The sequence below is a fragment of the Urtica dioica genome, chromosome 12 (assembly GCF_054948205.1).
Source record: "Urtica dioica subsp. dioica isolate 48M chromosome 12, U.dioica_male_clone48M_v1_H2, whole genome shotgun sequence".
NCBI classification, from domain to species: Eukaryota; Viridiplantae; Streptophyta; class Magnoliopsida; order Rosales; family Urticaceae; genus Urtica; species Urtica dioica.
Window position 1 is genome coordinate 12,578,517 of NC_142767.1, and position 11,501 is coordinate 12,590,017.

General features: G+C 36.2%; 2 protein-coding genes across 2 annotated transcripts; both read left to right on the forward strand.

The window, feature by feature from the left end:
• Window positions 1-2,086: 2,086 nt before the first annotated feature.
• On the forward strand, window positions 2,087-2,684 carry LOC149379203 (cell division protein FtsY homolog, chloroplastic-like). The gene is made up of 3 exons (XM_089604527.1): window positions 2,087-2,174; window positions 2,274-2,336; window positions 2,424-2,684. Exons 1-3 carry the CDS (start codon window positions 2,100-2,102, stop codon window positions 2,535-2,537), a joined length of 252 nt encoding a protein of 83 aa, XP_089460653.1. The 5' UTR covers window positions 2,087-2,099; the 3' UTR covers window positions 2,538-2,684.
• Window positions 2,685-6,188: 3,504 nt separating this feature from the next.
• On the forward strand, window positions 6,189-8,746 carry CER10 (3-oxo-5-alpha-steroid 4-dehydrogenase family protein). Its single transcript, XM_089603238.1, has 4 exons — window positions 6,189-6,490; window positions 6,650-6,689; window positions 7,238-7,992; window positions 8,501-8,746. Exons 1-4 carry the CDS (start codon window positions 6,422-6,424, stop codon window positions 8,567-8,569), a joined length of 933 nt encoding a protein of 310 aa, XP_089459364.1. The 5' UTR covers window positions 6,189-6,421; the 3' UTR covers window positions 8,570-8,746.
• Window positions 8,747-11,501: the final 2,755 nt, after the last annotated feature.

Here is an 11,501-nt window from a genome sequence, read left to right on the forward strand (position 1 = left end):
TCCCTCCCCCTCTCCCTCCCTCTGCGAGCCACCACCAAATATCTCACTCCCTCTCTCTTCTCCAAGCCACCACCATCCATCCCTCTCTCTTCTCCGAGCCACCACGCTGCTCGAGTCTTTCGAGCCACCACGCTGCTCGTCCGAGTTTTTCGAGCCTTCTCCGACGTCCAAGTCCGCGCGCCGCTCGTCCTCAGACCGGTCTTCTTCTCTCTCTCCTGTGCCGAGCGCTGAACACCGCGCGTGCGCGCGCCTCCGCTGGTTCGCACGACCAACCACCGCCACCGCTCCCTTTCTCTCTCTCTCGCCTGGTTCTCCCCGCCCCGCGCCACCTCAGCCCTGAGCACTGCGCGAGCACTTTTCATAGAGGGTAATAAAACTTTGATCCATTTTGTGCTAGGGAGGCATATGTAGAGTCCAACTCGCCTTTCGATCCCCATAGAGGGTAATAAAACTTTGATCCATTTTGTGCTAAAAAAAATATATGAAAACAAAAGAAAAATCAGTAAATTGGGGGTAAAATGAGGCACTTTCAGAATGAAAACGAACAACTTGGCACTCTCCAATAACGTTTTCAAAATAGCCTGTATGTAGATATAGTTGACATTATTCAAGCCGTCTCATTTTTGAAAACTTTTTTTTTAGTAGTTTGCGTTACATTCTTATTATGACAATACCTCGCTTTTATTTTGTAAGTCATTAAATAGGTTTTCCCTTGTTGCTTGCAAATTTATTTGACCTAATTTTTTTTCTTCTAGTTCCTAGTTTCATATAACTTATTATTACTTGTTCACAATTTCATTAGAAAAGAGATATTTATGAAATGTTTTAAAATTTCAGGTATTCTATTAATAACCATATTTAGACGCGAGCACTGCGCGAGGCCTCGACCTGAGCTCTACGTGGCTCGACGAGCCTCCGAGCCTCATTCCCGAGCCCCGGCACCTGCAACGAGCCGTGCTCCGTCTCCGAAGACGAGCTGAGAACCGAAAGAGGTATGATTTCTCGTCACCTCTGTTGAACGCTCATGGGTTGGGTTTAGATATTTGGTCGGGCTCGTTGCTCGTGTGGCTGATAATTTTGATTTGAATATTTTGATTGTAATTGTATGCTTAGGTTAATGGTTTAGTATGCTTAGGTTAAGAAAAAAAAACTTTAGTATGCTTAAGTGGTTTGTATGCTTAATTGTAATTGTATGTAATTGAAATTAAATGGTTTAGTATGCTTAGGTTAATGGTTTAGTATGCTTAGTTGATCTTTGGACCCGATTATTGATGTTGAGGACTTGAAATTGGTGATTGGTTTCGGATTTCTTGGTTGTGGTTTGAATTTGGCCGAATTTTTGAAAAAGAAAAACTGTTTGAACTGCCTCTGTAAATCGACGTGGACAGACCGATATGATCTGAGTTCTTATTTTTGGATATTTTTCATGGATAGTAGACTGTATGAGCTTTCTAAAATGACCAATAACATGTAAATCCATTGAGTATTGAATGAGTTATGAATTTCCAAAGTTTGTGTTTCGCAGCAGTAAAACGGGATTTCCAGAATTGTAACAGTGACTTACGGGCTGTTTTTGAGATAGCTATTCTTATCGTATATATGCTTGTAATATCTCGTTAGAAAGCTACATGAGTCTACTTTCATTTGCCGCTAGAATCAATCGATTTCAAGTTTTTTAGCTCGAGTTCTGATGGCTTAAGCTCTAGTGGGTCAGGCTGTCGGGAATTCTTTTGACTTGTTTATGTTTGTCGAGCGTTCGATTCTTGTGACTTGATGGTTTATGAATGTTTGAAGTATTGGGTCGGTAGAGGCATGCTCCAAATCTTGTATGTAGTTATGACTGTCTTATCATATGATTAATGTTTTTCATCCAACTTAGTGGTGAATTACTAGTCATGCATGGTTAATATAGATTTTAATGTGGTTTATATAGTTGATGTAGAGAGCCAAGCATCCAGCTCAATTTGGTAGGCAAGTTTATGAACTAAAATGGCTGCTGTGTGTAACAACTTTAAGAACCACGATTGTGAATTGCATTTCTTTTTCTGATATGCGGTATCAAATATGAACTCTGAGTGTGTGTGTGTGTGTGTGTGTGTATGCAGGAGATCCTGCAAGTTCTTGATGGAACGACTGGTTTAAACATGTTGCCACAAGCTAGAGAGTTCAATGACGTAACTCCCTCGTCTTCTATTAGCTCTACGTAAATATACATGTGTGATTCAGCAGATGTAGAGTTCTAAACCTTAAGCCATGTTACCTCTCTGCAACAGGTTGTTGGAATTACTGGTTTAATATTGACAAAGCTTGATGGCACTGCCAGAGGCGGTTGTGTGGTATGTATATATACAGTGATTTCGGTTTTAACTTCTGCATACAGGTGTTGAAGTCTTATGAGAAAAATTAATACGGTTGCATTGCAGGTAAGTGTGGTTGATGAACTTGGGATACCGGTGAAGTTCGTTGGTGTCGGTGAAGGTGTTGAAGACCTCCAACCCTTTGACCCAGAGGCATTTGTGAATGTCATATTTCCCTAGGTCTGAAAAACGTGGTCAGACTAACTCGTCTAGGGTAAGAACTAGCTTTTTCCAGATGTTCACATTCGTCTTTGGGTTTATGAATTGCCCCTGGATGTTTTGGTGATGATGATGTGATTTGCAATTGTGCATGCTTGTTTCTTTTTTGAAAAAAGCTTACTGTTATGTATATTTTTATTATAGATAATTATAAATTGTAATAGTCTTGAAAATTATTTGGGAAATGTTCTTGGGAAAGCATTGTGTTGTTTTTATCAAATTCTACACTGAGTTATCAACCATCTCAATATTTTTTTTTAGTGTAAAGATTTCCAATGCACGTTCATTGCAAGAGAATGTAATATCTTGGCTGATTTTTTTTTTTCAAAAACGAAATAAGAAATGAAGTCACTTTTAAATAAACTGACATCCAAAAAACTGCTATTTTAAAAGATTTGACGTCGCTTTTTTTAAAAAGCGACGTCTAAACCACTGTTTGGTATTTTGGTGGGAAGACTACATGTCGCACCCAAAAGTCAAATACCCGCCATATTCTTGATTTCCCACGGAAAAATAGGTGCGACTTCAGGTGCGATAAGTCGCACCCAATAGTGTCGCACCTAATAGTATATACTATTGGGTGCGACATGTCGCACCCAATAGTAATAGCTGCGGACTTTTAGGTGCGACTACGTCGCACCTAAAGTCGCACCCGATAGTACTATCGGGTGTGACTCTGTGGGCATCAAGTCGCACCTGATGCCCATATTTGTAGTAGTGGTAGTTTAGGAAATTTTCATTTTTAGAGTCGTTTATGTAATTTTGCTTTTTAGAGTTGTTTATGGAATTTTCGTTTTTTAAAGTCGTTTTCGAAATTTTGTTATACTGTTATTTATGTAATTTTAAAACTTGAATAGGTATTTTTCAAAAATTTTAAGAAAAAATATTGGAGTTACTGTAGTATAAATAGTAAAATCTGGGTTTTTCTTTACATATATATAATAATTTCATGTAATAAAAAATACGACAAAATTAAGAAAAAATTATTATCATTTCCATGTCATAAAAACTACAATAAAACTAAGAAGAAATTGATAAATAAAAAAAAAAAAAAATTACGAATTGTCATAAAAAAAACTACAATGAAAACTACGAATTGTCATAATCCAAAATACGATTACGATTTTCTAAGTGCATTCGAAGTCTTTAACCTAGTTGTGTTTAGTGGAGTGTAATCATCAAATTTCCTTGGCCGTTCTCTCTCTCTCTCTCTCTCTCTCTCTCTCTCTCTCTCTCTCTCTCTCTCTCTCTCTCTCTCTCTCTCTCTCTCTCTCTCTGCTGAAAAAATCCAACAACATCAAATAATAACTTGAAAATAATTTTTAAGAAAAACTTAGAAACAATTCACACCGTGTAATCAAATTCCTCGAAATAACTTCGAAAATGAACTTACCATAGATGAGGTCAGGTTTTTCCTTCGCCGGATGGTCTCTTTTCGACGGAGGGTCAACGAAGTCATCGTCGTCATCCAAAGGCAAGTGCGCGTTGGGGGTAGCCACATTGGTTGTCGTCTTGAGGGCTGCCACGGTGGTTGCGTCTCGGGGGCTGCCTCGGGAGCTGCCCTCGGTGATATCGGTGGTTTTAAAATAAAAAACATATATTAACGCATGAACCTGTTAAGAAGTTAGAAAATACAAATTAGATATAACAAAGTCAAATTTCTACAAGTTTGAAATGATATTCAAATGTTCGAAATTGTTGGATATTAAGTTGAAAATATTCAAAATCTTTACAGCTACTACGAAGTTACAAGTTCAAAGTGAAAAGTTCGAAATGTTTGAGATTATTACTAAAATTTTCGAAATTATAGATCGAGACTTCGAAATTTATTATGGAAAAATCTGATGAACACAATTTTTTTTCCTTCGGAAATCAAACTATTTTCTAACAAAATTAAATCGCGTTAGTGATCGAAATGTACCCATTTTTCTTCCCTCAAGTGCCAAACAATAGGCTTGATAAGTTGGCAATGATGGCTAAGGAGACGATAGCCGACGGCGAAGGAAAAGATGGCGACGATGGGCGATGGCGACGATGGCCTTGCGCGCGAAAGGATGGCCGACGGGACAGAGGAGTGAAGAAAACGATGGTATGTGTGCATTCTTGAGCCTGATTTGCGGGTTTTTTTTTCTCTGATTTTGAAAGGGGAAAAGAGAAGCATGAAGAGGAAGTGGAGAGAGAAGAGGAAAATAGAAAAATAAGATAATATTATTTTAAGGGAAATTTGGACAATTTAAGGAGTTAAAGGCTTGGTTTTCCTAAATGGTCTAAAGTATGACTTGGTTTTCTAATATGAAGCTACATTGAGCTTGGTTTATAAAGTTTCCCGTTGTGAAATAGTCAAATGACTCTCCACCGTTAAAATTATAAAAATTATACGGACTAACCTATGTGAAACATTATAATTATAAATTAGCCAATGCTTAAAGATTTTTATTTAAATAGCTAATTTTAATGATGTGACAATTAAATCAATCTTTTGCTTCTAATTTCGCCCATTTTCTTTAAACGGTTATTTGAATAAAAAATATTTAATTAAAATATTAGCTTCTGATTCTCATTTATTCTCTCGCTAATTAAAAATCCTAAATTGAGATTCATATCTCTCTCTCACCCTAAACAAAACCAAACCACCACCTAGAATGAGAAACAAACCTACATTTTTATCTCCTATTTTTTTGTTTCAAACAAAATCGGGTATGAAATTTTTTTCTTAATTTGAATTATTCACTTAATTATTTAATAATTAAATTAGAACTTTAAAAGATTAGGCCTAAGTAAGCCATACACCTAAAAAGATTTCAATTTTTATACGTTCGCTGCACAAAATTTTCAGCTAAAACGTAGATCAAATTTATAATTACATGAGTTTAAACATACATACACCTAATTAGTATTTAAGTACAATGATATTTATTATTTAGGATATTCAACCATTTTTTGAAGTGACATTACATATCATCTGTTTATTTTTTATTAAATAACTTTTTTTTGGTAATATTAAATAGGAAAAATCTCAAGAGTATCCCTCGTGTTTAATCGAAATGCGATATTTATCATTTCAATTTTTAGAAATATCAGACATATCCTTTCAGTTTAATATAAATGACATATACCTCTCCTAAGAAAATGTTATATTACAAATATGTTTTCGTTTATATTTTACAAAAAAATAATTTGAACTTCACAAAATACCTTTAATAAAATAATTTTTTATTTTCTATTCTATAGACAAAAAAATTAAATTAAAAAATTACTTAATCAAAAGTTAAGGATTTTTTTTATAAAAGAGATTTTGGTTTTTTTTATAAAATAATAAATAAATATTTATTCTATTAAGGGTATTTTTGGGAGTTCAAATTATTTTTTTGTAAAAATAAACGAAAATGGTGATATTTGTAATATAACATTTTTTTGGGAAGGTATATGTCATTTATATTAAACTGAATGAATATTTCTGATATTTTTATAAATCAAAAGGATAAATCTTTTATTTGGATTAAAAACGAAGGATACTATTGATATTTTCTCTATCAAATATTAATGACATAATAAAGTTTGTTTTCCTAAATATTGTTATAATAATAAATAAAGTATATTAATTTTGTAGAAGAAGAGCTTGAAACGCAAATTTGATAGAGATGAGAAGTAAAGAAGGGGAAAATGTGGTTAAGCGAACTCCATATTTAGCTATCCAACTCCAGCCAACCACACGCCATTAATATTTCCACTTACTATCTTCCGAACCATTTCCTACTTCCGCGACACCCCTTTACATCTCGGATCTCGCTCTCCTTCCTTCGATCTCATCATCACCATTTTCGCTCCCACTAACTTTCCTGGAGATGAAGGTCAATTTGATCTCCCGAAGCGGCAGGGAAATCATCAAAAATGGAATCGAGCTCGGCGAATCTGTAACTTTTTTTTTTTTTTCGTTTATTCATTTTCGCTCTCTTAAGAGTTTTCTATGTCAGGTACTTCGGAACCTTATTTGAGCCCAATGCGATGTGAAAATTAACTTCTCTTTTTTTTTTTTTTTTTTTTTTTTTTTTTTTTATCTTTTAATTTTGCAGGCCACAGTGGCTGATCTACAAGAGGCGATTCATCGGCGAAGTAAGTTCTCATAATTAGTTTCTATTTGTTATTTAAATGTGCTAGCGTATACTATAAATTAATTGAATCGACTAGATTATAGGATCTTCTAAGCTTCAGCAACAATGTAGTGATGCGTATTCAAATCATTTCTTCACATTTTCGTTCTGCTGAACCTTGTTCATGATTTTTTTTTTTTTTTGCTGCTACTATATCAGTCTTCTTTTTGGGGAAGAAAAGAATTGAACTCTCAGTCTGTCGCTATGAGACTCAACTTCAATTCATCTAAATTAGAGAGGGAATACTTTTACATTGTTAATCTATGTTCCTGGCCCCATGGAAAATGCGATAATAAGAACTGTAGATGATCAAGAGATGACAAATGTCTGTGCCACATCATGACTGATTGAATAACCCTTTGGCTATAAGTTCTAGTTTCAAATTTCGCTTCTTTACTTTGTCCGGTCTCTATAGAGATCGGTCTTGTCGCCGATCTAGTTCATATTTTGCTTTAACTATCCCCAGAGCTTTCTTTATCAATTTTTTTTTTTCTAATACGAAACTGGCAGCCAAAAAGTTCTACCCGGAGCGTCAACGACTGACTCTCCCGGTCCAACCGGGGTCGAAAGAGAGGCCGGTGGTCCTCGCCCCGAAGAAGAGCCTCAAAGACTACACGGACGGAAACTCGGATTCCCTCACCGTAGTGTTCAAGGATCTCGGGCCTCAAGTCTCGTACCGAACCCTCTTCTTCTTCGAGTACCTGGGCCCACTGGTGATCTACCCGCTGTTTTACTATCTCCCGGTGTACAAGCTTTTCGGGTACGAGGAAGACCGGAAAATCCACCCCGTGCAGACCTACGCGATGATCTACTGGTGCTTCCACTACGCGAAGCGCATCGCCGAGACCTTCTTCGTGCACCGATTCAGCCACGCCACGTCGCCGCTCTCCAACGTTTTCCGTAACTGCGCTTATTACTGGACCTTCGGGGCCTACATCGCCTACTACGTGAACCACCCGAGGTACACCCCCGTCGGAGACCTTCAGATGAAGGTCGGGTTCGGGTTCGGCCTCGTCTGCCAGCTGGCGAACTTCTACTGCCACGTCATCCTGAGCGGCCTCCGTGGGGCCGACGGGAGCGGAGGGTACCAGATCCCGCGGGGGTTCTTGTTCAACGTCGTGACCTGCGCCAACTACACGACGGAGATCTATCAGTGGCTCGGCTTCAACGTCGCTACGCAGACCGTCGCCGGGTACGTCTTCCTCGTCGTCGCCGCTTCTATAATGACCAACTGGGCACTCGCGAAACACCGCCGTTTGAGAAAGGTAATCTATCTCTCTCTCTCTCTCTCTCTCTCTCTCTCTCTCTCTCGTTTGTGAAATATTAATGGATAGGACCCCGGATAGACAGAACATTAATCACTATTATTACTGATAAACTCGGTTTCAAAATACCTAAATGGATAACTCTTTTTGTACCGGTGGTGACCCAGACTGTTGACTTATTTATACTAAGACATAGTGAAGCACATAGCTTACTAGTTTAACCTTATATAAGTCTAAGATAACTTTTTTTTCTTTTGCCCTTTCTTGGAGTTTAGGCCATCCGGGCGATCCGATTCATGTATTTATCATATGTGCTTGGTGTTTTTAGATGTTGAGTTATTGGGGGTCAGATTAATCAGTTTTCGCGTTAGTTTGAAGGATCGGAATTCCCTTTTAAATTATGGTTCACTTGAAAAAAAAACTTATAAAAAAGTCTCGCTATGACTAATTCAAGTATAGACACGAGTCGATTTGTTATTGTTTTTGGCTGATGTGTTTTAATTGGTAGCTATTTGACGGGAAGGATGGGAAGCCGAAGTATCCTCGCAGATGGGTAATTCTTCCTCCGTTCCTGTAGAAAACATCAAAGATCTTCCCAAGCTTCATTCTCGCCGTATCTCATCCTCGGATCTTGATTCGGCATTGTTTTGAATTTCTATGCTCAGACCATTGTAGTGAATTTGAGTATTAGTACAAGGACCTTTTTGCTCTTAAGGATATTGTCTTACTCTTATGACGTTTTTTGTTTTTTGTTTTTTTTTGTTTTGTTTTTTTTTTTTTTTCGCTTTATTGGATTGGGTCCTTAAATAAGTTATCCACTTTCTGACAATGGAACTGTTGAGCCTTCATATAGAAACTTAACCACAACCGAACTTAACAGGATAATGTAAGAGAAATTTCATTTTCTAGACCCGAAAATTATGGAAATATCACAATTGGACTCGTTACTTAAAAAATATCAAAAATTGGACTTTTGTACTAATTTAGGACGAAAATACTCTTAATTCAAAATAAACTCTCTTCCATCTCTTTCATTCTCACTCTCTCACTTTCTCTCACTTTCTCTCCATACCAAACCGATTCCCTAAAAAAAGAAACCCCAAATCCGACGTGAGCCCCATTCCGACGCCCAACCACAACACCTCCGACGAGTTCCGACACACCTCCGACCGAAGAGACCGAAACCACCATCAATCCAACCTTCACCAAATGACAAAAGAGGTTAGTTTTTTTTATAGTTTTTTCATGGTTTGATTAGTGTAGGAATGATAGGATACAAGATTTTAGTGGTTATTAGTTATTTTAGGTTGATTTGAATGAGATTTGGAGGTGAATATTTTTTTTTTTTTAATTCTGGGAATTTCCGATGAGTTCCGACGGGTTCCGACGAGTTCCGAGGGTTTAAGATCGCCGACGAGTTCCGACGTGTTTTTTTTTTTAAATAATTTTTTTTAATGATTAGTTGTTTTTTTTTAATTATGAACAACATAATTAGTTTTTTTTTTTTCTAATTAATGATTAGTTGTTTTTTTTTAATTATGAACAACATAATTAGTTTTTTTTTTCTTCTAATTAATGATTAATTGTTTTTTTATTATGAACAACATACTAATTAGTTGTTTTTTGTAAGTAGTTTTTTTAAATGATGAACAACATACTAATTAGTTGTTTTATGTAATTAGTTTTTTTTTTTTAATTATGAACAACATACTAATAATTAGTTGTTTTTTAAATTATGAACAACATAATATATGTTGATGATATTTTGTTTTATGTTATATATTTTGTTATATTAAAAAAATTTAAATGAATTCTTGGAGTTATTAAGGTTTGTTTAATTATATTAATATTTCGTGATAATTAATATATTTAGGACAAATTGACGTATTTATGCGACCACGATTTTGCCGGTCGAATCACATACGGTGGTTCGGGCCATTTGAAGACGATGAAAGAAAAATTCACCGATATCGGTCTACTGCAAAGGGTCGCGGAGAGTCCGTTCGCTCAATTCTTCGAAGGGAGTGCACTAAATTTTTCTACGGTACTTCTACACTTTCTTCTTCTACGTAAGATCCACCCAACAAAAAGGGGGGAGATTCATTTCGGAATAGGAAATAAACGCGTGAGATTCGGAAGACTCGAATACGCGTTGATAACCAGAATGAGCATGGAAGATGGTCCATCGACGGAGGAGCAGAATGAGCGGAGGAGCGGCTCATTAAAGATTACTTGAACGGCGTGTCAAACGCCAGGTTCGACGTCTTGATTAACGCGTTCAGGACATGTCAAGATCCAAACGACGCGTACAAGCTTGGATTATGTGTGATTGTCTTGGGATATCTCCTCGGACTAGAACACAACAAAGCAATCAACGACAAGTACCTACACATGGTTGAGGATTTGCCGTTCTTCTATTCTCTGCCATGGGGGAACATCTCGTGGGCTGAGACGATGTCTTCCCTCTCGGTAAATTTGTTGCGGTACTACGAACGAGTAAAGGAGAAATCTCTCAAAGAGAATGTCCTACAGAAGGAGGCGAAATATTCCTTATCAGGGAATTTGCACGCGATGCAATATTGGGCGTTCGAGGCGATCCCGGAGATTGGTCAGCAGTTCGGGAATAATGCCGGTGTTCGAGTACCGAGGATGAATTCTTGGTCAAGCACTCGAGTGATCACGCGCAAGGACGTGGAGAAGATTTTGCTCAAAAAAACGGTAATTTATAATTTTTAAAAATATTTTATAACTACAATTATCTAACTTATAAATATTAATAAATTTTGTTGTCTTGTAGCTCGGTGTTTTTCAGATGTTGAGACCACGGACCGGAGAGCGCGAGTTCTTCGAGCTACTAGAGACGCAACTCAGTCAATCACTCTATCCGACTGAAGGCGAAGACGTGGTTGAGCCACGTAATATCGAGGAAGAGATTGACTTAGTAAAGTCAACGGCGAAAGAAGCCGGCGTACTCAGACAAGCCGAAGAGGAGAAGTTGTGGAGTGATGAAGACGATGACGAAGCCGGCGTAGCTCGTCGGGTAAGTTCTAGTTTATTTATTAATTAGTTATTAGTTTATAATTTATTAATTAGTTAGTAATTTATTTATTAGTTAGTTATTAGTTTATAATTTATTAATTAGTTAGTAGTTTATTTATTAATTAGTGATTAGTTTATAATTTATTAATTAGTTAGTAGATTATTTACTAATAAATTTTATAATTATATAATTTATTAATTAGTTAGGCTAGATTATTTATTAATAAGTTATTAGTTTATAATTTATTAAGTAGTTAGTAGATTATTTATTAATAAGTGATTAGTTTATAATTTATTAAGTAGTTAGTAGATTATTTATTAATAAGTGATTAGTTTATAATTTTTTAATTAGTTAGTAGTTTATTTATTAATTAGTGATTAGTTTATAATTTTTTAATTAGTTAGTAGTTTATTTATTAATTAGTGATTAGTTTATAATTTATTAAGTAGTTAGTAGATTATTTATTAAT